The 25,575-nt window shown below is 87.3% G+C and overlaps 1 protein-coding gene across 1 annotated transcript in view; it reads right to left on the bottom strand.

Annotated features, from left to right (window-relative positions):
• Nucleotides 1–231: 231 nt before the first annotated feature.
• Nucleotides 232–25,575, bottom strand: part of LOC125443111 (intelectin-like protein) — a 60,813-nt gene continuing 35,469 nt past the window's right edge. Inside the window, exons 3-6 of the mRNA XM_048515064.1 lie at nucleotides 2,308–2,466; nucleotides 1,333–1,453; nucleotides 566–669; nucleotides 232–444 (exon numbers count right to left, since the gene is read on the bottom strand). Of these exons, the coding sequence (XP_048371021.1) occupies nucleotides 295–444; nucleotides 566–669; nucleotides 1,333–1,453; nucleotides 2,308–2,466 (534 nt within the window). The 3' untranslated portion in view covers nucleotides 232–294. The remainder of the gene's footprint in view (nucleotides 445–565; nucleotides 670–1,332; nucleotides 1,454–2,307; nucleotides 2,467–25,575) is intronic.

Raw genomic sequence — 25,575 nt, 5'->3', positions numbered from 1 at the left:
CAGTGGCCCACCAAGTGCCTTTGGGAGCTCCCATGCAGGAGGTGAAAGCAATGGCCTTCTGCTGCTGTTGCTCCCGAGCACCTGGTCTGCTAAGGCATTTGCAATCTGAGATCAAGGAGGATCAAGATTGGTAGCCATAGATCAATTTCTCCTCCATAGAGGAGAAGCAGTAGCTTCAACCAGCCTCTTGATCAAAAGGCAGACAGAACGCTGAGCCAAAAGAGTCCCATGTGTATTCTTTTATTGGCATTACTGGTTACAAGGGAGAAATTCCTGGCACATTTGCATACTGACTTATCGGTAAAAGAGGAGCAAAGCGGACTCCAACAGCGCTTTGGAGGCGCTCCAGTCTTTGTGGGTGCCGTAGCCGTTCCAGTCGTAGGCTGTGAAGTCGCCACACTGGCGAGCGTTTTCAGGATAATACCCTCCTCCACCAACACAGTACTGGGGAAAGAAAACAGGAGGGAGTCTGGACTGGAATCTGTCTGTCGGGGGCGAGGGAGGGTGGGGCCTTACGCACAGCTCCAAATGTTTCCCCGCCCTCTGCGCAAAATCCACTACTCACATATTCAGTGTTGCAGCCGGTGGCTTTGAAGCCGGGACAGAGAGCCATGACAGCTTTCTCGTGGTTGAACACCCGAAACTGGATGTAGCCGGCGACAATTTCACCTGGAGGAAATGAAGGTTTTAAGACCAGCTGAAAAGTTGCCCCAAAACCTGGCTTAGTGGCCCCACACAGAAGCGGGGGTGGTGGAGAGGGCTATCATGTCACAGCCAACTAATGGCAACCCTGGAAGGTTTTCGAGGCTAGAGAAGTTCAGCGGTGGTGAACCATTGCTTGCCTCTGCGTCACAACCCTGGCGTCCCTTGGAGGTTGCCCATCTAAGTACCAACCAAGACTGACCCCACTTAGCTTCTGAGATCCCGGGACTTTATGCTTTTTGGACCTAATGGAACTTCTAACGGAAAAGCAGACCCAATGAGTAACCCCCTCTCGGCACACACACAAATAATTAGTAACCCACTCTCGGGAACTGGCGAGAACCTGCTGGATCCCACCTCTGACCCCACCCCCGTGTGGGGGTTTCAAGGCAAGAGGCAAACATGGCTGCCTGCCTCTGCATTACAACCCGGGGCTTCCTTGGTGGCCTCCCATCCAAGTACTAACTAGCGCTGACCCTGCAAAGCTTCACAGATCTGTTGAGACCAGGCTGTCCTGGGTTATCCAGATCATATCTTGGCCAGCCCCACTCTGATACACATCTGAGGAACCTTTGCAACCCCGCTTCCGTGTGCGTGGGGGCTTCCCAGACTTTGGGAAGAAATGCTTACTTCTGCTATTCGGAGAGTGGTAGTGGGATGTCTGCTCGGCATTGCCGTAATCGTAGACCACCGGCACGATGGGGCCGTTGTTTTTGGGGCAGCTGCCGAGCCCGTAGGTAACTGGGTATTGCTGGGAAGAAAAGCAATGGTTAGAGCAACCTTTGATTGGGCCTTCACAAGACAGGGATTCCCTATTTTTCCCCCTGTGGCTGCAGTTTCCCTTTCAGCAAAGCACAGGTGTCAAACTCGCGGCCCTCCAGGTGTTATGGACTACAGTTCCCATCATCCCCTGCCAACATGGTGCTGAAAAAGCCCTCCTCGACTTATACGCGAGCCACCTGCCCCCACCCCCGCCTGTCATCTCCCTCACTCACTCACTCACTCAGTCAGTCAGTCAGTCATCTTTTTCTTTCCCCGCAGGGTCTACAGGCTCGGTTTCAGGGAAGCTGCCGCTCCGGGCAGCCTGTCTCTATCTTTCTTAAAAGGGCAATGCTCCAAAGATTGCTTAAGCTTAAGCTTGGAGCATTGCCCTTTTAAGAAAGATAGAGACTTCCAACACCGAACAACTGCTTCTCTGAACTCCAATCACAAAAATTCTGCGAAAGAAAAAGATGACTGAAATAATCAGCTGACAGCAGCGGACGGGGGGCGGAGGTGCCTCAACTTATACGCGGGTCGACTTATACACGAGTATATACGGTAATTTTTTAAACCTCCATCCTCCCCAGGAGGATTCAGGAAAGGAAACATCAGCAACACGTCAACAGTATATCTGTAGGAAACATTGGCTCAAAGGTTGTCTGGGAAAGCGCAGAGAAAACGATAAGAAGTCAACAGATGAACACTGATGCAATGTGGAAGTTCTGAAATAATCCACTGCAATCGGGAGCCCAAACCAGAGCAAAAGAGCCCGGAAGAGTTTCTGCCTCATCACAACACATAAAGTCATTTCCAAACACTGAGCCTTTGGACAGCCGCCGTTACCTGATAGAGCCTGAGGAGGTTGCCTCCTTCAACAGATAAGAAACCCGTCTCGGTGTGATACCTCAAGATGGCGGCATTTCGCCATTCTTTCATGGGGGTGAGGTTGGGGACGTGCCATATGGCCATGTCGCGCGCTTGGAGGTCGTAGTAGCCAGGGTTCTGGAAAGCAAAGAAGTCTGAGGAGAAAACACATCCCAAAGGAAGGTGGCATCAAATTCATCTCTTAGTGGCTGCCGGGATAATAGAGGTATCTCTTTCCTGAGGTCAGGCTCTTTCGTTCCACTGACCTGACAATAACTGCTATGCTATTATTATTATTATTATTATTATTATTATTATTATTATTATTATTATTATTATTATTATTATTATTATACAAAGCAGTTATACACAGCAAACAAGATCAATATATTATTATTATTATTATTATTATTATTATTATTATTATTATTATTATTATTATTATTGTAGATTTCACAGCTGCCAGATCTTTAGCTGGTTGTTGGCCTTCATTACAATTCGAGCCTGCAGAGGGCTAGGAAGTTAGCAATGTATGCGGCGTAGTATTAGATGCGGATCCCAGCAGGGCTGCTACCAGATTTATTGACAGATGTTGATTTTGTCGATTCGAAGATGACAAGTGCTGCCCTAGTGTTTTCGGGATGGCGCCCAGCATGCCGATTACCACTGGGACGACCTCAGCTGGTTTGTGCCATAGACGCTGAAGCTCAATTTTCAAATTGCGGTATCTAGTGACCTTCTCCTGTTCTTTTTCAATGACCCTGCTGTCACCGGGGACTGCTATGTCGATTATTACTATTACTATTACTATTACTATTACTATTACTATTTTGATTGATTGATTGATTAAATTTATATACTGCCCACCTCCGGAGGGCTCTGGGCGGTGTACAACATAAAATAACATAACAAAACAAAAAGAGCACAATCATAATCCCAAATATAAATATAAATAGAGCTCTATAACATTAGCTAAAACCATTTAAAACCATTAAAAAAACATTAAAACCATGTACAGCATACAATATGCAATATACAGCATCCGGTATAAACAATTCAGAAAATGGAGGTCCATAGATGTAATGGGGACCACCTAGGTCAGTGGTGGCGAACCTTTGGCACTCCAGATGTTATGGACTACAATTCCCATCAGCCCCTACAATTGGCCATGCTGGCAGGGGCTGATGGGAATTGTAGTCCATAACATCTGGAGTGCCAAAGGTCCCCCCCCCCACCCCCCCCCCCCCCCACCCCCCCCCCCCCCCACCCCCCCCCCCCCCCACCCCCCCCCCCCCCCACCCCCCCCCCCCCCCACCCCCCCCCCCCCCCACCCCCCCCCCCCCCCACCCCCCCCCCCCCCCACCCCCCCCCCCCCCCACCCCCCCCCCCCCCCACCCCCCCCCCCCCCCACCCCCCCCCCCCCCCACCCCCCCCCCCCCCCACCCCCCCCCCCCCCCACCCCCCCCCCCCCCCACCCCCCCCCCCCCCCACCCCCCCCCCCCCCCACCCCCCCCCCCCCCCACCCCCCCCCCCCCCCACCCCCCCCCCCCCCCACCCCCCCCCCCCCCCACCCCCCCCCCCCCCCACCCCCCCCCCCCCCCACCCCCCCCCCCCCCCACCCCCCCCCCCCCCCACCCCCCCCCCCCCCCACCCCCCCCCCCCCCCACCCCCCCCCCCCCCCACCCCCCCCCCCCCCCACCCCCCCCCCCCCCCACCCCCCCCCCCCCCCACCCCCCCCCCCCCCCACCCCCCCCCCCCCCCACCCCCCCCCCCCCCCACCCCCCCCCCCCCCCACCCCCCCCCCCCCCCACCCCCCCCCCCCCCCACCCCCCCCCCCCCCCACCCCCCCCCCCCCCCACCCCCCCCCCCCCCCACCCCCCCCCCCCCCCACCCCCCCCCCCCCCCACCCCCCCCCCCCCCCACCCCCCCCCCCCCCCACCCCCCCCCCCCCCCACCCCCCCCCCCCCCCACCCCCCCCCCCCCCCACCCCCCCCCCCCCCCACCCCCCCCCCCCCCCACCCCCCCCCCCCCCCACCCCCCCCCCCCCCCACCCCCCCCCCCCCCCACCCCCCCCCCCCCCCACCCCCCCCCCCCCCCACCCCCCCCCCCCCCCACCCCCCCCCCCCCCCACCCCCCCCCCCCCCCACCCCCCCCCCCCCCCACCCCCCCCCCCCCCCACCCCCCCCCCCCCCCACCCCCCCCCCCCCCCACCCCCCCCCCCCCCCACCCCCCCCCCCCCCCACCCCCCCCCCCCCCCACCCCCCCCCCCCCCCACCCCCCCCCCCCCCCACCCCCCCCCCCCCCCACCCCCCCCCCCCCCCACCCCCCCCCCCCCCCACCCCCCCCCCCCCCCACCCCCCCCCCCCCCCACCCCCCCCCCCCCCCACCCCCCCCCCCCCCCACCCCCCCCCCCCCCCACCCCCCCCCCCCCCCACCCCCCCCCCCCCCCACCCCCCCCCCCCCCCACCCCCCCCCCCCCCCACCCCCCCCCCCCCCCACCCCCCCCCCCCCCCACCCCCCCCCCCCCCCACCCCCCCCCCCCCCCACCCCCCCCCCCCCCCACCCCCCCCCCCCCCCACCCCCCCCCCCCCCCACCCCCCCCCCCCCCCACCCCCCCCCCCCCCCACCCCCCCCCCCCCCCACCCCCCCCCCCCCCCACCCCCCCCCCCCCCCACCCCCCCCCCCCCCCACCCCCCCCCCCCCCCACCCCCCCCCCCCCCCACCCCCCCCCCCCCCCACCCCCCCCCCCCCCCACCCCCCCCCCCCCCCACCCCCCCCCCCCCCCACCCCCCCCCCCCCCCACCCCCCCCCCCCCCCACCCCCCCCCCCCCCCACCCCCCCCCCCCCCCACCCCCCCCCCCCCCCACCCCCCCCCCCCCCCACCCCCCCCCCCCCCCACCCCCCCCCCCCCCCACCCCCCCCCCCCCCCACCCCCCCCCCCCCCCACCCCCCCCCCCCCCCACCCCCCCCCCCCCCCACCCCCCCCCCCCCCCACCCCCCCCCCCCCCCACCCCCCCCCCCCCCCACCCCCCCCCCCCCCCACCCCCCCCCCCCCCCACCCCCCCCCCCCCCCACCCCCCCCCCCCCCCACCCCCCCCCCCCCCCACCCCCCCCCCCCCCCACCCCCCCCCCCCCCCACCCCCCCCCCCCCCCACCCCCCCCCCCCCCCACCCCCCCCCCCCCCCACCCCCCCCCCCCCCCACCCCCCCCCCCCCCCACCCCCCCCCCCCCCCACCCCCCCCCCCCCCCACCCCCCCCCCCCCCCACCCCCCCCCCCCCCCACCCCCCCCCCCCCCCACCCCCCCCCCCCCCCACCCCCCCCCCCCCCCACCCCCCCCCCCCCCCACCCCCCCCCCCCCCCACCCCCCCCCCCCCCCACCCCCCCCCCCCCCCACCCCCCCCCCCCCCCACCCCCCCCCCCCCCCACCCCCCCCCCCCCCCACCCCCCCCCCCCCCCACCCCCCCCCCCCCCCACCCCCCCCCCCCCCCACCCCCCCCCCCCCCCACCCCCCCCCCCCCCCACCCCCCCCCCCCCCCACCCCCCCCCCCCCCCACCCCCCCCCCCCCCCACCCCCCCCCCCCCCCACCCCCCCCCCCCCCCACCCCCCCCCCCCCCCACCCCCCCCCCCCCCCACCCCCCCCCCCCCCCACCCCCCCCCCCCCCCACCCCCCCCCCCCCCCACCCCCCCCCCCCCCCACCCCCCCCCCCCCCCACCCCCCCCCCCCCCCACCCCCCCCCCCCCCCACCCCCCCCCCCCCCCACCCCCCCCCCCCCCCACCCCCCCCCCCCCCCACCCCCCCCCCCCCCCACCCCCCCCCCCCCCCACCCCCCCCCCCCCCCACCCCCCCCCCCCCCCACCCCCCCCCCCCCCCACCCCCCCCCCCCCCCACCCCCCCCCCCCCCCACCCCCCCCCCCCCCCACCCCCCCCCCCCCCCACCCCCCCCCCCCCCCACCCCCCCCCCCCCCCACCCCCCCCCCCCCCCACCCCCCCCCCCCCCCACCCCCCCCCCCCCCCACCCCCCCCCCCCCCCACCCCCCCCCCCCCCCACCCCCCCCCCCCCCCACCCCCCCCCCCCCCCACCCCCCCCCCCCCCCACCCCCCCCCCCCCCCACCCCCCCCCCCCCCCACCCCCCCCCCCCCCCACCCCCCCCCCCCCCCACCCCCCCCCCCCCCCACCCCCCCCCCCCCCCACCCCCCCCCCCCCCCACCCCCCCCCCCCCCCACCCCCCCCCCCCCCCACCCCCCCCCCCCCCCACCCCCCCCCCCCCCCACCCCCCCCCCCCCCCACCCCCCCCCCCCCCCACCCCCCCCCCCCCCCACCCCCCCCCCCCCCCACCCCCCCCCCCCCCCACCCCCCCCCCCCCCCACCCCCCCCCCCCCCCACCCCCCCCCCCCCCCACCCCCCCCCCCCCCCACCCCCCCCCCCCCCCACCCCCCCCCCCCCCCACCCCCCCCCCCCCCCACCCCCCCCCCCCCCCACCCCCCCCCCCCCCCACCCCCCCCCCCCCCCACCCCCCCCCCCCCCCACCCCCCCCCCCCCCCACCCCCCCCCCCCCCCACCCCCCCCCCCCCCCACCCCCCCCCCCCCCCACCCCCCCCCCCCCCCACCCCCCCCCCCCCCCACCCCCCCCCCCCCCCACCCCCCCCCCCCCCCACCCCCCCCCCCCCCCACCCCCCCCCCCCCCCACCCCCCCCCCCCCCCACCCCCCCCCCCCCCCACCCCCCCCCCCCCCCACCCCCCCCCCCCCCCACCCCCCCCCCCCCCCACCCCCCCCCCCCCCCACCCCCCCCCCCCCCCACCCCCCCCCCCCCCCACCCCCCCCCCCCCCCACCCCCCCCCCCCCCCACCCCCCCCCCCCCCCACCCCCCCCCCCCCCCACCCCCCCCCCCCCCCACCCCCCCCCCCCCCCACCCCCCCCCCCCCCCACCCCCCCCCCCCCCCACCCCCCCCCCCCCCCACCCCCCCCCCCCCCCACCCCCCCCCCCCCCCACCCCCCCCCCCCCCCACCCCCCCCCCCCCCCACCCCCCCCCCCCCCCACCCCCCCCCCCCCCCACCCCCCCCCCCCCCCACCCCCCCCCCCCCCCACCCCCCCCCCCCCCCACCCCCCCCCCCCCCCACCCCCCCCCCCCCCCACCCCCCCCCCCCCCCACCCCCCCCCCCCCCCACCCCCCCCCCCCCCCACCCCCCCCCCCCCCCACCCCCCCCCCCCCCCACCCCCCCCCCCCCCCACCCCCCCCCCCCCCCACCCCCCCCCCCCCCCACCCCCCCCCCCCCCCACCCCCCCCCCCCCCCACCCCCCCCCCCCCCCACCCCCCCCCCCCCCCACCCCCCCCCCCCCCCACCCCCCCCCCCCCCCACCCCCCCCCCCCCCCACCCCCCCCCCCCCCCACCCCCCCCCCCCCCCACCCCCCCCCCCCCCCACCCCCCCCCCCCCCCACCCCCCCCCCCCCCCACCCCCCCCCCCCCCCACCCCCCCCCCCCCCCACCCCCCCCCCCCCCCACCCCCCCCCCCCCCCACCCCCCCCCCCCCCCACCCCCCCCCCCCCCCACCCCCCCCCCCCCCCACCCCCCCCCCCCCCCACCCCCCCCCCCCCCCACCCCCCCCCCCCCCCACCCCCCCCCCCCCCCACCCCCCCCCCCCCCCACCCCCCCCCCCCCCCACCCCCCCCCCCCCCCACCCCCCCCCCCCCCCACCCCCCCCCCCCCCCACCCCCCCCCCCCCCCACCCCCCCCCCCCCCCACCCCCCCCCCCCCCCACCCCCCCCCCCCCCCACCCCCCCCCCCCCCCACCCCCCCCCCCCCCCACCCCCCCCCCCCCCCACCCCCCCCCCCCCCCACCCCCCCCCCCCCCCACCCCCCCCCCCCCCCACCCCCCCCCCCCCCCACCCCCCCCCCCCCCCACCCCCCCCCCCCCCCACCCCCCCCCCCCCCCACCCCCCCCCCCCCCCACCCCCCCCCCCCCCCACCCCCCCCCCCCCCCACCCCCCCCCCCCCCCACCCCCCCCCCCCCCCACCCCCCCCCCCCCCCACCCCCCCCCCCCCCCACCCCCCCCCCCCCCCACCCCCCCCCCCCCCCACCCCCCCCCCCCCCCACCCCCCCCCCCCCCCACCCCCCCCCCCCCCCACCCCCCCCCCCCCCCACCCCCCCCCCCCCCCACCCCCCCCCCCCCCCACCCCCCCCCCCCCCCACCCCCCCCCCCCCCCACCCCCCCCCCCCCCCACCCCCCCCCCCCCCCACCCCCCCCCCCCCCCACCCCCCCCCCCCCCCACCCCCCCCCCCCCCCACCCCCCCCCCCCCCCACCCCCCCCCCCCCCCACCCCCCCCCCCCCCCACCCCCCCCCCCCCCCACCCCCCCCCCCCCCCACCCCCCCCCCCCCCCACCCCCCCCCCCCCCCACCCCCCCCCCCCCCCACCCCCCCCCCCCCCCACCCCCCCCCCCCCCCACCCCCCCCCCCCCCCACCCCCCCCCCCCCCCACCCCCCCCCCCCCCCACCCCCCCCCCCCCCCACCCCCCCCCCCCCCCACCCCCCCCCCCCCCCACCCCCCCCCCCCCCCACCCCCCCCCCCCCCCACCCCCCCCCCCCCCCACCCCCCCCCCCCCCCACCCCCCCCCCCCCCCACCCCCCCCCCCCCCCACCCCCCCCCCCCCCCACCCCCCCCCCCCCCCACCCCCCCCCCCCCCCACCCCCCCCCCCCCCCACCCCCCCCCCCCCCCACCCCCCCCCCCCCCCACCCCCCCCCCCCCCCACCCCCCCCCCCCCCCACCCCCCCCCCCCCCCACCCCCCCCCCCCCCCACCCCCCCCCCCCCCCACCCCCCCCCCCCCCCACCCCCCCCCCCCCCCACCCCCCCCCCCCCCCACCCCCCCCCCCCCCCACCCCCCCCCCCCCCCACCCCCCCCCCCCCCCACCCCCCCCCCCCCCCACCCCCCCCCCCCCCCACCCCCCCCCCCCCCCACCCCCCCCCCCCCCCACCCCCCCCCCCCCCCACCCCCCCCCCCCCCCACCCCCCCCCCCCCCCACCCCCCCCCCCCCCCACCCCCCCCCCCCCCCACCCCCCCCCCCCCCCACCCCCCCCCCCCCCCACCCCCCCCCCCCCCCACCCCCCCCCCCCCCCACCCCCCCCCCCCCCCACCCCCCCCCCCCCCCACCCCCCCCCCCCCCCACCCCCCCCCCCCCCCACCCCCCCCCCCCCCCACCCCCCCCCCCCCCCACCCCCCCCCCCCCCCACCCCCCCCCCCCCCCACCCCCCCCCCCCCCCACCCCCCCCCCCCCCCACCCCCCCCCCCCCCCACCCCCCCCCCCCCCCACCCCCCCCCCCCCCCACCCCCCCCCCCCCCCACCCCCCCCCCCCCCCACCCCCCCCCCCCCCCACCCCCCCCCCCCCCCACCCCCCCCCCCCCCCACCCCCCCCCCCCCCCACCCCCCCCCCCCCCCACCCCCCCCCCCCCCCACCCCCCCCCCCCCCCACCCCCCCCCCCCCCCACCCCCCCCCCCCCCCACCCCCCCCCCCCCCCACCCCCCCCCCCCCCCACCCCCCCCCCCCCCCACCCCCCCCCCCCCCCACCCCCCCCCCCCCCCACCCCCCCCCCCCCCCACCCCCCCCCCCCCCCACCCCCCCCCCCCCCCACCCCCCCCCCCCCCCACCCCCCCCCCCCCCCACCCCCCCCCCCCCCCACCCCCCCCCCCCCCCACCCCCCCCCCCCCCCACCCCCCCCCCCCCCCACCCCCCCCCCCCCCCACCCCCCCCCCCCCCCACCCCCCCCCCCCCCCACCCCCCCCCCCCCCCACCCCCCCCCCCCCCCACCCCCCCCCCCCCCCACCCCCCCCCCCCCCCACCCCCCCCCCCCCCCACCCCCCCCCCCCCCCACCCCCCCCCCCCCCCACCCCCCCCCCCCCCCACCCCCCCCCCCCCCCACCCCCCCCCCCCCCCACCCCCCCCCCCCCCCACCCCCCCCCCCCCCCACCCCCCCCCCCCCCCACCCCCCCCCCCCCCCACCCCCCCCCCCCCCCACCCCCCCCCCCCCCCACCCCCCCCCCCCCCCACCCCCCCCCCCCCCCACCCCCCCCCCCCCCCACCCCCCCCCCCCCCCACCCCCCCCCCCCCCCACCCCCCCCCCCCCCCACCCCCCCCCCCCCCCACCCCCCCCCCCCCCCACCCCCCCCCCCCCCCACCCCCCCCCCCCCCCACCCCCCCCCCCCCCCACCCCCCCCCCCCCCCACCCCCCCCCCCCCCCACCCCCCCCCCCCCCCACCCCCCCCCCCCCCCACCCCCCCCCCCCCCCACCCCCCCCCCCCCCCACCCCCCCCCCCCCCCACCCCCCCCCCCCCCCACCCCCCCCCCCCCCCACCCCCCCCCCCCCCCACCCCCCCCCCCCCCCACCCCCCCCCCCCCCCACCCCCCCCCCCCCCCACCCCCCCCCCCCCCCACCCCCCCCCCCCCCCACCCCCCCCCCCCCCCACCCCCCCCCCCCCCCACCCCCCCCCCCCCCCACCCCCCCCCCCCCCCACCCCCCCCCCCCCCCACCCCCCCCCCCCCCCACCCCCCCCCCCCCCCACCCCCCCCCCCCCCCACCCCCCCCCCCCCCCACCCCCCCCCCCCCCCACCCCCCCCCCCCCCCACCCCCCCCCCCCCCCACCCCCCCCCCCCCCCACCCCCCCCCCCCCCCACCCCCCCCCCCCCCCACCCCCCCCCCCCCCCACCCCCCCCCCCCCCCACCCCCCCCCCCCCCCACCCCCCCCCCCCCCCACCCCCCCCCCCCCCCACCCCCCCCCCCCCCCACCCCCCCCCCCCCCCACCCCCCCCCCCCCCCACCCCCCCCCCCCCCCACCCCCCCCCCCCCCCACCCCCCCCCCCCCCCACCCCCCCCCCCCCCCACCCCCCCCCCCCCCCACCCCCCCCCCCCCCCACCCCCCCCCCCCCCCACCCCCCCCCCCCCCCACCCCCCCCCCCCCCCACCCCCCCCCCCCCCCACCCCCCCCCCCCCCCACCCCCCCCCCCCCCCACCCCCCCCCCCCCCCACCCCCCCCCCCCCCCACCCCCCCCCCCCCCCACCCCCCCCCCCCCCCACCCCCCCCCCCCCCCACCCCCCCCCCCCCCCACCCCCCCCCCCCCCCACCCCCCCCCCCCCCCACCCCCCCCCCCCCCCACCCCCCCCCCCCCCCACCCCCCCCCCCCCCCACCCCCCCCCCCCCCCACCCCCCCCCCCCCCCACCCCCCCCCCCCCCCACCCCCCCCCCCCCCCACCCCCCCCCCCCCCCACCCCCCCCCCCCCCCACCCCCCCCCCCCCCCACCCCCCCCCCCCCCCACCCCCCCCCCCCCCCACCCCCCCCCCCCCCCACCCCCCCCCCCCCCCACCCCCCCCCCCCCCCACCCCCCCCCCCCCCCACCCCCCCCCCCCCCCACCCCCCCCCCCCCCCACCCCCCCCCCCCCCCACCCCCCCCCCCCCCCACCCCCCCCCCCCCCCACCCCCCCCCCCCCCCACCCCCCCCCCCCCCCACCCCCCCCCCCCCCCACCCCCCCCCCCCCCCACCCCCCCCCCCCCCCACCCCCCCCCCCCCCCACCCCCCCCCCCCCCCACCCCCCCCCCCCCCCACCCCCCCCCCCCCCCACCCCCCCCCCCCCCCACCCCCCCCCCCCCCCACCCCCCCCCCCCCCCACCCCCCCCCCCCCCCACCCCCCCCCCCCCCCACCCCCCCCCCCCCCCACCCCCCCCCCCCCCCACCCCCCCCCCCCCCCACCCCCCCCCCCCCCCACCCCCCCCCCCCCCCACCCCCCCCCCCCCCCACCCCCCCCCCCCCCCACCCCCCCCCCCCCCCACCCCCCCCCCCCCCCACCCCCCCCCCCCCCCACCCCCCCCCCCCCCCACCCCCCCCCCCCCCCACCCCCCCCCCCCCCCACCCCCCCCCCCCCCCACCCCCCCCCCCCCCCACCCCCCCCCCCCCCCACCCCCCCCCCCCCCCACCCCCCCCCCCCCCCACCCCCCCCCCCCCCCACCCCCCCCCCCCCCCACCCCCCCCCCCCCCCACCCCCCCCCCCCCCCACCCCCCCCCCCCCCCACCCCCCCCCCCCCCCACCCCCCCCCCCCCCCACCCCCCCCCCCCCCCACCCCCCCCCCCCCCCACCCCCCCCCCCCCCCACCCCCCCCCCCCCCCACCCCCCCCCCCCCCCACCCCCCCCCCCCCCCACCCCCCCCCCCCCCCACCCCCCCCCCCCCCCACCCCCCCCCCCCCCCACCCCCCCCCCCCCCCACCCCCCCCCCCCCCCACCCCCCCCCCCCCCCACCCCCCCCCCCCCCCACCCCCCCCCCCCCCCACCCCCCCCCCCCCCCACCCCCCCCCCCCCCCACCCCCCCCCCCCCCCACCCCCCCCCCCCCCCACCCCCCCCCCCCCCCACCCCCCCCCCCCCCCACCCCCCCCCCCCCCCACCCCCCCCCCCCCCCACCCCCCCCCCCCCCCACCCCCCCCCCCCCCCACCCCCCCCCCCCCCCACCCCCCCCCCCCCCCACCCCCCCCCCCCCCCACCCCCCCCCCCCCCCACCCCCCCCCCCCCCCACCCCCCCCCCCCCCCACCCCCCCCCCCCCCCACCCCCCCCCCCCCCCACCCCCCCCCCCCCCCACCCCCCCCCCCCCCCACCCCCCCCCCCCCCCACCCCCCCCCCCCCCCACCCCCCCCCCCCCCCACCCCCCCCCCCCCCCACCCCCCCCCCCCCCCACCCCCCCCCCCCCCCACCCCCCCCCCCCCCCACCCCCCCCCCCCCCCACCCCCCCCCCCCCCCACCCCCCCCCCCCCCCACCCCCCCCCCCCCCCACCCCCCCCCCCCCCCACCCCCCCCCCCCCCCACCCCCCCCCCCCCCCACCCCCCCCCCCCCCCACCCCCCCCCCCCCCCACCCCCCCCCCCCCCCACCCCCCCCCCCCCCCACCCCCCCCCCCCCCCACCCCCCCCCCCCCCCACCCCCCCCCCCCCCCACCCCCCCCCCCCCCCACCCCCCCCCCCCCCCACCCCCCCCCCCCCCCACCCCCCCCCCCCCCCACCCCCCCCCCCCCCCACCCCCCCCCCCCCCCACCCCCCCCCCCCCCCACCCCCCCCCCCCCCCACCCCCCCCCCCCCCCACCCCCCCCCCCCCCCACCCCCCCCCCCCCCCACCCCCCCCCCCCCCCACCCCCCCCCCCCCCCACCCCCCCCCCCCCCCACCCCCCCCCCCCCCCACCCCCCCCCCCCCCCACCCCCCCCCCCCCCCACCCCCCCCCCCCCCCACCCCCCCCCCCCCCCACCCCCCCCCCCCCCCACCCCCCCCCCCCCCCACCCCCCCCCCCCCCCACCCCCCCCCCCCCCCACCCCCCCCCCCCCCCACCCCCCCCCCCCCCCACCCCCCCCCCCCCCCACCCCCCCCCCCCCCCACCCCCCCCCCCCCCCACCCCCCCCCCCCCCCACCCCCCCCCCCCCCCACCCCCCCCCCCCCCCACCCCCCCCCCCCCCCACCCCCCCCCCCCCCCACCCCCCCCCCCCCCCACCCCCCCCCCCCCCCACCCCCCCCCCCCCCCACCCCCCCCCCCCCCCACCCCCCCCCCCCCCCACCCCCCCCCCCCCCCACCCCCCCCCCCCCCCACCCCCCCCCCCCCCCACCCCCCCCCCCCCCCACCCCCCCCCCCCCCCACCCCCCCCCCCCCCCACCCCCCCCCCCCCCCACCCCCCCCCCCCCCCACCCCCCCCCCCCCCCACCCCCCCCCCCCCCCACCCCCCCCCCCCCCCACCCCCCCCCCCCCCCACCCCCCCCCCCCCCCACCCCCCCCCCCCCCCACCCCCCCCCCCCCCCACCCCCCCCCCCCCCCACCCCCCCCCCCCCCCACCCCCCCCCCCCCCCACCCCCCCCCCCCCCCACCCCCCCCCCCCCCCACCCCCCCCCCCCCCCACCCCCCCCCCCCCCCACCCCCCCCCCCCCCCACCCCCCCCCCCCCCCACCCCCCCCCCCCCCCACCCCCCCCCCCCCCCACCCCCCCCCCCCCCCACCCCCCCCCCCCCCCACCCCCCCCCCCCCCCACCCCCCCCCCCCCCCACCCCCCCCCCCCCCCACCCCCCCCCCCCCCCACCCCCCCCCCCCCCCACCCCCCCCCCCCCCCACCCCCCCCCCCCCCCACCCCCCCCCCCCCCCACCCCCCCCCCCCCCCACCCCCCCCCCCCCCCACCCCCCCCCCCCCCCACCCCCCCCCCCCCCCACCCCCCCCCCCCCCCACCCCCCCCCCCCCCCACCCCCCCCCCCCCCCACCCCCCCCCCCCCCCACCCCCCCCCCCCCCCACCCCCCCCCCCCCCCACCCCCCCCCCCCCCCACCCCCCCCCCCCCCCACCCCCCCCCCCCCCCACCCCCCCCCCCCCCCACCCCCCCCCCCCCCCACCCCCCCCCCCCCCCACCCCCCCCCCCCCCCACCCCCCCCCCCCCCCACCCCCCCCCCCCCCCACCCCCCCCCCCCCCCACCCCCCCCCCCCCCCACCCCCCCCCCCCCCCACCCCCCCCCCCCCCCACCCCCCCCCCCCCCCACCCCCCCCCCCCCCCACCCCCCCCCCCCCCCACCCCCCCCCCCCCCCACCCCCCCCCCCCCCCACCCCCCCCCCCCCCCACCCCCCCCCCCCCCCACCCCCCCCCCCCCCCACCCCCCCCCCCCCCCACCCCCCCCCCCCCCCACCCCCCCCCCCCCCCACCCCCCCCCCCCCCCACCCCCCCCCCCCCCCACCCCCCCCCCCCCCCACCCCCCCCCCCCCCCACCCCCCCCCCCCCCCACCCCCCCCCCCCCCCACCCCCCCCCCCCCCCACCCCCCCCCCCCCCCACCCCCCCCCCCCCCCACCCCCCCCCCCCCCCACCCCCCCCCCCCCCCACCCCCCCCCCCCCCCACCCCCCCCCCCCCCCACCCCCCCCCCCCCCCACCCCCCCCCCCCCCCACCCCCCCCCCCCCCCACCCCCCCCCCCCCCCACCCCCCCCCCCCCCCACCCCCCCCCCCCCCCACCCCCCCCCCCCCCCACCCCCCCCCCCCCCCACCCCCCCCCCCCCCCACCCCCCCCCCCCCCCACCCCCCCCCCCCCCCACCCCCCCCCCCCCCCACCCCCCCCCCCCCCCACCCCCCCCCCCCCCCACCCCCCCCCCCCCCCACCCCCCCCCCCCCCCACCCCCCCCCCCCCCCACCCCCCCCCCCCCCCACCCCCCCCCCCCCCCACCCCCCCCCCCCCCCACCCCCCCCCCCCCCCACCCCCCCCCCCCCCCACCCCCCCCCCCCCCCACCCCCCCCCCCCCCCACCCCCCCCCCCCCCCACCCCCCCCCCCCCCCACCCCCCCCCCCCCCCACCCCCCCCCCCCCCCACCCCCCCCCCCCCCCACCCCCCCCCCCCCCCACCCCCCCCCCCCCCCACCCCCCCCCCCCCCCACCCCCCCCCCCCCCCACCCCCCCCCCCCCCCACCCCCCCCCCCCCCCACCCCCCCCCCCCCCCACCCCCCCCCCCCCCCACCCCCCCCCCCCCCCACCCCCCCCCCCCCCCACCCCCCCCCCCCCCCACCCCCCCCCCCCCCCACCCCCCCCCCCCCCCACCCCCCCCCCCCCCCACCCCCCCCCCCCCCCACCCCCCCCCCCCCCCACCCCCCCCCCCCCCCACCCCCCCCCCCCCCCACCCCCCCCCCCCCCCACCCCCCCCCCCCCCCACCCCCCCCCCCCCCCACCCCCCCCCCCCCCCACCCCCCCCCCCCCCCACCCCCCCCCCCCCCCACCCCCCCCCCCCCCCACCCCCCCCCCCCCCCACCCCCCCCCCCCCCCACCCCCCCCCCCCCCCACCCCCCCCCCCCCCCACCCCCCCCCCCCCCCACCCCCCCCCCCCCCCACCCCCCCCCCCCCCCACCCCCCCCCCCCCCCACCCCCCCCCCCCCCCACCCCCCCCCCCCCCCACCCCCCCCCCCCCCCACCCCCCCCCCCCCCCACCCCCCCCCCCCCCCACCCCCCCCCCCCCCCACCCCCCCCCCCCCCCACCCCCCCCCCCCCCCACCCCCCCCCCCCCCCACCCCCCCCCCCCCCCACCCCCCCCCCCCCCCACCCCCCCCCCCCCCCACCCCCCCCCCCCCCCACCCCCCCCCCCCCCCACCCCCCCCCCCCCCCACCCCCCCCCCCCCCCACCCCCCCCCCCCCCCACCCCCCCCCCCCCCCACCCCCCCCCCCCCCCACCCCCCCCCCCCCCCACCCCCCCCCCCCCCCACCCCCCCCCCCCCCCACCCCCCCCCCCCCCCACCCCCCCCCCCCCCCACCCCCCCCCCCCCCCACCCCCCCCCCCCCCCACCCCCCCCCCCCCCCACCCCCCCCCCCCCCCACCCCCCCCCCCCCCCACCCCCCCCCCCCCCCACCCCCCCCCCCCCCCACCCCCCCCCCCCCCCACCCCCCCCCCCCCCCACCCCCCCCCCCCCCCACCCCCCCCCCCCCCCACCCCCCCCCCCCCCCACCCCCCCCCCCCCCCACCCCCCCCCCCCCCCACCCCCCCCCCCCCCCACCCCCCCCCCCCCCCACCCCCCCCCCCCCCCACCCCCCCCCCCCCCCACCCCCCCCCCCCCCCACCCCCCCCCCCCCCCACCCCCCCCCCCCCCCACCCCCCCCCCCCCCCACCCCCCCCCCCCCCCACCCCCCCCCCCCCCCACCCCCCCCCCCCCCCACCCCCCCCCCCCCCCACCCCCCCCCCCCCCCACCCCCCCCCCCCCCCACCCCCCCCCCCCCCCACCCCCCCCCCCCCCCACCCCCCCCCCCCCCCACCCCCCCCCCCCCCCACCCCCCCCCCCCCCCACCCCCCCCCCCCCCCACCCCCCCCCCCCCCCACCCCCCCCCCCCCCCACCCCCCCCCCCCCCCACCCCCCCCCCCCCCCACCCCCCCCCCCCCCCACCCCCCCCCCCCCCCACCCCCCCCCCCCCCCACCCCCCCCCCCCCCCACCCCCCCCCCCCCCCACCCCCCCCCCCCCCCACCCCCCCCCCCCCCCACCCCCCCCCCCCCCCACCCCCCCCCCCCCCCACCCCCCCCCCCCCCCACCCCCCCCCCCCCCCACCCCCCCCCCCCCCCACCCCCCCCCCCCCCCACCCCCCCCCCCCCCCACCCCCCCCCCCCCCCACCCCCCCCCCCCCCCACCCCCCCCCCCCCCCACCCCCCCCCCCCCCCACCCCCCCCCCCCCCCACCCCCCCCCCCCCCCACCCCCCCCCCCCCCCACCCCCCCCCCCCCCCACCCCCCCCCCCCCCCACCCCCCCCCCCCCCCACCCCCCCCCCCCCCCACCCCCCCCCCCCCCCACCCCCCCCCCCCCCCACCCCCCCCCCCCCCCACCCCCCCCCCCCCCCACCCCCCCCCCCCCCCACCCCCCCCCCCCCCCACCCCCCCCCCCCCCCACCCCCCCCCCCCCCCACCCCCCCCCCCCCCCACCCCCCCCCCCCCCCACCCCCCCCCCCCCCCACCCCCCCCCCCCCCCACCCCCCCCCCCCCCCACCCCCCCCCCCCCCCACCCCCCCCCCCCCCCACCCCCCCCCCCCCCCACCCCCCCCCCCCCCCACCCCCCCCCCCCCCCACCCCCCCCCCCCCCCACCCCCCCCCCCCCCCACCCCCCCCCCCCCCCACCCCCCCCCCCCCCCACCCCCCCCCCCCCCCACCCCCCCCCCCCCCCACCCCCCCCCCCCCCCACCCCCCCCCCCCCCCACCCCCCCCCCCCCCCACCCCCCCCCCCCCCCACCCCCCCCCCCCCCCACCCCCCCCCCCCCCCACCCCCCCCCCCCCCCACCCCCCCCCCCCCCCACCCCCCCCCCCCCCCACCCCCCCCCCCCCCCACCCCCCCCCCCCCCCACCCCCCCCCCCCCCCACCCCCCCCCCCCCCCACCCCCCCCCCCCCCCACCCCCCCCCCCCCCCACCCCCCCCCCCCCCCACCCCCCCCCCCCCCCACCCCCCCCCCCCCCCACCCCCCCCCCCCCCCACCCCCCCCCCCCCCCACCCCCCCCCCCCCCCACCCCCCCCCCCCCCCACCCCCCCCCCCCCCCACCCCCCCCCCCCCCCACCCCCCCCCCCCCCCACCCCCCCCCCCCCCCACCCCCCCCCCCCCCCACCCCCCCCCCCCCCCACCCCCCCCCCCCCCCACCCCCCCCCCCCCCCACCCCCCCCCCCCCCCACCCCCCCCCCCCCCCACCCCCCCCCCCCCCCACCCCCCCCCCCCCCCACCCCCCCCCCCCCCCACCCCCCCCCCCCCCCACCCCCCCCCCCCCCCACCCCCCCCCCCCCCCACCCCCCCCCCCCCCCACCCCCCCCCCCCCCCACCCCCCCCCCCCCCCACCCCCCCCCCCCCCCACCCCCCCCCCCCCCCACCCCCCCCCCCCCCCACCCCCCCCCCCCCCCACCCCCCCCCCCCCCCACCCCCCCCCCCCCCCACCCCCCCCCCCCCCCACCCCCCCCCCCCCCCACCCCCCCCCCCCCCCACCCCCCCCCCCCCCCACCCCCCCCCCCCCCCACCCCCCCCCCCCCCCACCCCCCCCCCCCCCCACCCCCCCCCCCCCCCACCCCCCCCCCCCCCCACCCCCCCCCCCCCCCACCCCCCCCCCCCCCCACCCCCCCCCCCCCCCACCCCCCCCCCCCCCCACCCCCCCCCCCCCCCACCCCCCCCCCCCCCCACCCCCCCCCCCCCCCACCCCCCCCCCCCCCCACCCCCCCCCCCCCCCACCCCCCCCCCCCCCCACCCCCCCCCCCCCCCACCCCCCCCCCCCCCCACCCCCCCCCCCCCCCACCCCCCCCCCCCCCCACCCCCCCCCCCCCCCACCCCCCCCCCCCCCCACCCCCCCCCCCCCCCACCCCCCCCCCCCCCCACCCCCCCCCCCCCCCACCCCCCCCCCCCCCCACCCCCCCCCCCCCCCACCCCCCCCCCCCCCCACCCCCCCCCCCCCCCACCCCCCCCCCCCCCCACCCCCCCCCCCCCCCACCCCCCCCCCCCCCCACCCCCCCCCCCCCCCACCCCCCCCCCCCCCCACCCCCCCCCCCCCCCACCCCCCCCCCCCCCCACCCCCCCCCCCCCCCACCCCCCCCCCCCCCCACCCCCCCCCCCCCCCACCCCCCCCCCCCCCCACCCCCCCCCCCCCCCACCCCCCCCCCCCCCCACCCCCCCCCCCCCCCACCCCCCCCCCCCCCCACCCCCCCCCCCCCCCACCCCCCCCCCCCCCCACCCCCCCCCCCCCCCACCCCCCCCCCCCCCCACCCCCCCCCCCCCCCACCCCCCCCCCCCCCCACCCCCCCCCCCCCCCACCCCCCCCCCCCCCCACCCCCCCCCCCCCCCACCCCCCCCCCCCCCCACCCCCCCCCCCCCCCACCCCCCCCCCCCCCCACCCCCCCCCCCCCCCACCCCCCCCCCCCCCCACCCCCCCCCCCCCCCACCCCCCCCCCCCCCCACCCCCCCCCCCCCCCACCCCCCCCCCCCCCCACCCCCCCCCCCCCCCACCCCCCCCCCCCCCCACCCCCCCCCCCCCCCACCCCCCCCCCCCCCCACCCCCCCCCCCCCCCACCCCCCCCCCCCCCCACCCCCCCCCCCCCCCACCCCCCCCCCCCCCCACCCCCCCCCCCCCCCACCCCCCCCCCCCCCCACCCCCCCCCCCCCCCACCCCCCCCCCCCCCCACCCCCCCCCCCCCCCACCCCCCCCCCCCCCCACCCCCCCCCCCCCCCACCCCCCCCCCCCCCCACCCCCCCCCCCCCCCACCCCCCCCCCCCCCCACCCCCCCCCCCCCCCACCCCCCCCCCCCCCCACCCCCCCCCCCCCCCACCCCCCCCCCCCCCCACCCCCCCCCCCCCCCACCCCCCCCCCCCCCCACCCCCCCCCCCCCCCACCCCCCCCCCCCCCCACCCCCCCCCCCCCCCACCCCCCCCCCCCCCCACCCCCCCCCCCCCCCACCCCCCCCCCCCCCCACCCCCCCCCCCCCCCACCCCCCCCCCCCCCCACCCCCCCCCCCCCCCACCCCCCCCCCCCCCCACCCCCCCCCCCCCCCACCCCCCCCCCCCCCCACCCCCCCCCCCCCCCACCCCCCCCCCCCCCCACCCCCCCCCCCCCCCACCCCCCCCCCCCCCCACCCCCCCCCCCCCCCACCCCCCCCCCCCCCCACCCCCCCCCCCCCCCACCCCCCCCCCCCCCCACCCCCCCCCCCCCCCACCCCCCCCCCCCCCCACCCCCCCCCCCCCCCACCCCCCCCCCCCCCCACCCCCCCCCCCCCCCACCCCCCCCCCCCCCCACCCCCCCCCCCCCCCACCCCCCCCCCCCCCCACCCCCCCCCCCCCCCACCCCCCCCCCCCCCCACCCCCCCCCCCCCCCACCCCCCCCCCCCCCCACCCCCCCCCCCCCCCACCCCCCCCCCCCCCCACCCCCCCCCCCCCCCACCCCCCCCCCCCCCCACCCCCCCCCCCCCCCACCCCCCCCCCCCCCCACCCCCCCCCCCCCCCACCCCCCCCCCCCCCCACCCCCCCCCCCCCCCACCCCCCCCCCCCCCCACCCCCCCCCCCCCCCACCCCCCCCCCCCCCCACCCCCCCCCCCCCCCACCCCCCCCCCCCCCCACCCCCCCCCCCCCCCACCCCCCCCCCCCCCCACCCCCCCCCCCCCCCACCCCCCCCCCCCCCCACCCCCCCCCCCCCCCACCCCCCCCCCCCCCCACCCCCCCCCCCCCCCACCCCCCCCCCCCCCCACCCCCCCCCCCCCCCACCCCCCCCCCCCCCCACCCCCCCCCCCCCCCACCCCCCCCCCCCCCCACCCCCCCCCCCCCCCACCCCCCCCCCCCCCCACCCCCCCCCCCCCCCACCCCCCCCCCCCCCCACCCCCCCCCCCCCCCACCCCCCCCCCCCCCCACCCCCCCCCCCCCCCACCCCCCCCCCCCCCCACCCCCCCCCCCCCCCACCCCCCCCCCCCCCCACCCCCCCCCCCCCCCACCCCCCCCCCCCCCCACCCCCCCCCCCCCCCACCCCCCCCCCCCCCCACCCCCCCCCCCCCCCACCCCCCCCCCCCCCCACCCCCCCCCCCCCCCACCCCCCCCCCCCCCCACCCCCCCCCCCCCCCACCCCCCCCCCCCCCCACCCCCCCCCCCCCCCACCCCCCCCCCCCCCCACCCCCCCCCCCCCCCACCCCCCCCCCCCCCCACCCCCCCCCCCCCCCACCCCCCCCCCCCCCCACCCCCCCCCCCCCCCACCCCCCCCCCCCCCCACCCCCCCCCCCCCCCACCCCCCCCCCCCCCCACCCCCCCCCCCCCCCACCCCCCCCCCCCCCCACCCCCCCCCCCCCCCACCCCCCCCCCCCCCCACCCCCCCCCCCCCCCACCCCCCCCCCCCCCCACCCCCCCCCCCCCCCACCCCCCCCCCCCCCCACCCCCCCCCCCCCCCACCCCCCCCCCCCCCCACCCCCCCCCCCCCCCACCCCCCCCCCCCCCCACCCCCCCCCCCCCCCACCCCCCCCCCCCCCCACCCCCCCCCCCCCCCACCCCCCCCCCCCCCCACCCCCCCCCCCCCCCACCCCCCCCCCCCCCCACCCCCCCCCCCCCCCACCCCCCCCCCCCCCCACCCCCCCCCCCCCCCACCCCCCCCCCCCCCCACCCCCCCCCCCCCCCACCCCCCCCCCCCCCCACCCCCCCCCCCCCCCACCCCCCCCCCCCCCCACCCCCCCCCCCCCCCACCCCCCCCCCCCCCCACCCCCCCCCCCCCCCACCCCCCCCCCCCCCCACCCCCCCCCCCCCCCACCCCCCCCCCCCCCCACCCCCCCCCCCCCCCACCCCCCCCCCCCCCCACCCCCCCCCCCCCCCACCCCCCCCCCCCCCCACCCCCCCCCCCCCCCACCCCCCCCCCCCCCCACCCCCCCCCCCCCCCACCCCCCCCCCCCCCCACCCCCCCCCCCCCCCACCCCCCCCCCCCCCCACCCCCCCCCCCCCCCACCCCCCCCCCCCCCCACCCCCCCCCCCCCCCACCCCCCCCCCCCCCCACCCCCCCCCCCCCCCACCCCCCCCCCCCCCCACCCCCCCCCCCCCCCACCCCCCCCCCCCCCCACCCCCCCCCCCCCCCACCCCCCCCCCCCCCCACCCCCCCCCCCCCCCACCCCCCCCCCCCCCCACCCCCCCCCCCCCCCACCCCCCCCCCCCCCCACCCCCCCCCCCCCCCACCCCCCCCCCCCCCCACCCCCCCCCCCCCCCACCCCCCCCCCCCCCCACCCCCCCCCCCCCCCACCCCCCCCCCCCCCCACCCCCCCCCCCCCCCACCCCCCCCCCCCCCCACCCCCCCCCCCCCCCACCCCCCCCCCCCCCCACCCCCCCCCCCCCCCACCCCCCCCCCCCCCCACCCCCCCCCCCCCCCACCCCCCCCCCCCCCCACCCCCCCCCCCCCCCACCCCCCCCCCCCCCCACCCCCCCCCCCCCCCACCCCCCCCCCCCCCCACCCCCCCCCCCCCCCACCCCCCCCCCCCCCCACCCCCCCCCCCCCCCACCCCCCCCCCCCCCCACCCCCCCCCCCCCCCACCCCCCCCCCCCCCCACCCCCCCCCCCCCCCACCCCCCCCCCCCCCCACCCCCCCCCCCCCCCACCCCCCCCCCCCCCCACCCCCCCCCCCCCCCACCCCCCCCCCCCCCCACCCCCCCCCCCCCCCACCCCCCCCCCCCCCCACCCCCCCCCCCCCCCACCCCCCCCCCCCCCCACCCCCCCCCCCCCCCACCCCCCCCCCCCCCCACCCCCCCCCCCCCCCACCCCCCCCCCCCCCCACCCCCCCCCCCCCCCACCCCCCCCCCCCCCCACCCCCCCCCCCCCCCACCCCCCCCCCCCCCCACCCCCCCCCCCCCCCACCCCCCCCCCCCCCCACCCCCCCCCCCCCCCACCCCCCCCCCCCCCCACCCCCCCCCCCCCCCACCCCCCCCCCCCCCCACCCCCCCCCCCCCCCACCCCCCCCCCCCCCCACCCCCCCCCCCCCCCACCCCCCCCCCCCCCCACCCCCCCCCCCCCCCACCCCCCCCCCCCCCCACCCCCCCCCCCCCCCACCCCCCCCCCCCCCCACCCCCCCCCCCCCCCACCCCCCCCCCCCCCCACCCCCCCCCCCCCCCACCCCCCCCCCCCCCCACCCCCCCCCCCCCCCACCCCCCCCCCCCCCCACCCCCCCCCCCCCCCACCCCCCCCCCCCCCCACCCCCCCCCCCCCCCACCCCCCCCCCCCCCCACCCCCCCCCCCCCCCACCCCCCCCCCCCCCCACCCCCCCCCCCCCCCACCCCCCCCCCCCCCCACCCCCCCCCCCCCCCACCCCCCCCCCCCCCCACCCCCCCCCCCCCCCACCCCCCCCCCCCCCCACCCCCCCCCCCCCCCACCCCCCCCCCCCCCCACCCCCCCCCCCCCCCACCCCCCCCCCCCCCCACCCCCCCCCCCCCCCACCCCCCCCCCCCCCCACCCCCCCCCCCCCCCACCCCCCCCCCCCCCCACCCCCCCCCCCCCCCACCCCCCCCCCCCCCCACCCCCCCCCCCCCCCACCCCCCCCCCCCCCCACCCCCCCCCCCCCCCACCCCCCCCCCCCCCCACCCCCCCCCCCCCCCACCCCCCCCCCCCCCCACCCCCCCCCCCCCCCACCCCCCCCCCCCCCCACCCCCCCCCCCCCCCACCCCCCCCCCCCCCCACCCCCCCCCCCCCCCACCCCCCCCCCCCCCCACCCCCCCCCCCCCCCACCCCCCCCCCCCCCCACCCCCCCCCCCCCCCACCCCCCCCCCCCCCCACCCCCCCCCCCCCCCACCCCCCCCCCCCCCCACCCCCCCCCCCCCCCACCCCCCCCCCCCCCCACCCCCCCCCCCCCCCACCCCCCCCCCCCCCCACCCCCCCCCCCCCCCACCCCCCCCCCCCCCCACCCCCCCCCCCCCCCACCCCCCCCCCCCCCCACCCCCCCCCCCCCCCACCCCCCCCCCCCCCCACCCCCCCCCCCCCCCACCCCCCCCCCCCCCCACCCCCCCCCCCCCCCACCCCCCCCCCCCCCCACCCCCCCCCCCCCCCACCCCCCCCCCCCCCCACCCCCCCCCCCCCCCACCCCCCCCCCCCCCCACCCCCCCCCCCCCCCACCCCCCCCCCCCCCCACCCCCCCCCCCCCCCACCCCCCCCCCCCCCCACCCCCCCCCCCCCCCACCCCCCCCCCCCCCCACCCCCCCCCCCCCCCACCCCCCCCCCCCCCCACCCCCCCCCCCCCCCACCCCCCCCCCCCCCCACCCCCCCCCCCCCCCACCCCCCCCCCCCCCCACCCCCCCCCCCCCCCACCCCCCCCCCCCCCCACCCCCCCCCCCCCCCACCCCCCCCCCCCCCCACCCCCCCCCCCCCCCACCCCCCCCCCCCCCCACCCCCCCCCCCCCCCACCCCCCCCCCCCCCCACCCCCCCCCCCCCCCACCCCCCCCCCCCCCCACCCCCCCCCCCCCCCACCCCCCCCCCCCCCCACCCCCCCCCCCCCCCACCCCCCCCCCCCCCCACCCCCCCCCCCCCCCACCCCCCCCCCCCCCCACCCCCCCCCCCCCCCACCCCCCCCCCCCCCCACCCCCCCCCCCCCCCACCCCCCCCCCCCCCCACCCCCCCCCCCCCCCACCCCCCCCCCCCCCCACCCCCCCCCCCCCCCACCCCCCCCCCCCCCCACCCCCCCCCCCCCCCACCCCCCCCCCCCCCCACCCCCCCCCCCCCCCACCCCCCCCCCCCCCCACCCCCCCCCCCCCCCACCCCCCCCCCCCCCCACCCCCCCCCCCCCCCACCCCCCCCCCCCCCCACCCCCCCCCCCCCCCACCCCCCCCCCCCCCCACCCCCCCCCCCCCCCACCCCCCCCCCCCCCCACCCCCCCCCCCCCCCACCCCCCCCCCCCCCCACCCCCCCCCCCCCCCACCCCCCCCCCCCCCCACCCCCCCCCCCCCCCACCCCCCCCCCCCCCCACCCCCCCCCCCCCCCACCCCCCCCCCCCCCCACCCCCCCCCCCCCCCACCCCCCCCCCCCCCCACCCCCCCCCCCCCCCACCCCCCCCCCCCCCCACCCCCCCCCCCCCCCACCCCCCCCCCCCCCCACCCCCCCCCCCCCCCACCCCCCCCCCCCCCCACCCCCCCCCCCCCCCACCCCCCCCCCCCCCCACCCCCCCCCCCCCCCACCCCCCCCCCCCCCCACCCCCCCCCCCCCCCACCCCCCCCCCCCCCCACCCCCCCCCCCCCCCACCCCCCCCCCCCCCCACCCCCCCCCCCCC

The sequence above is a fragment of the Sphaerodactylus townsendi genome, linkage group LG01 (assembly GCF_021028975.2).
Source record: "Sphaerodactylus townsendi isolate TG3544 linkage group LG01, MPM_Stown_v2.3, whole genome shotgun sequence".
Lineage (NCBI taxonomy): Eukaryota > Metazoa > Chordata > Lepidosauria > Squamata > Sphaerodactylidae > Sphaerodactylus > Sphaerodactylus townsendi.
Note: the sequence above shows the minus strand (reverse complement) of the source record. Positions and strands in the feature narration are given on the sequence as shown.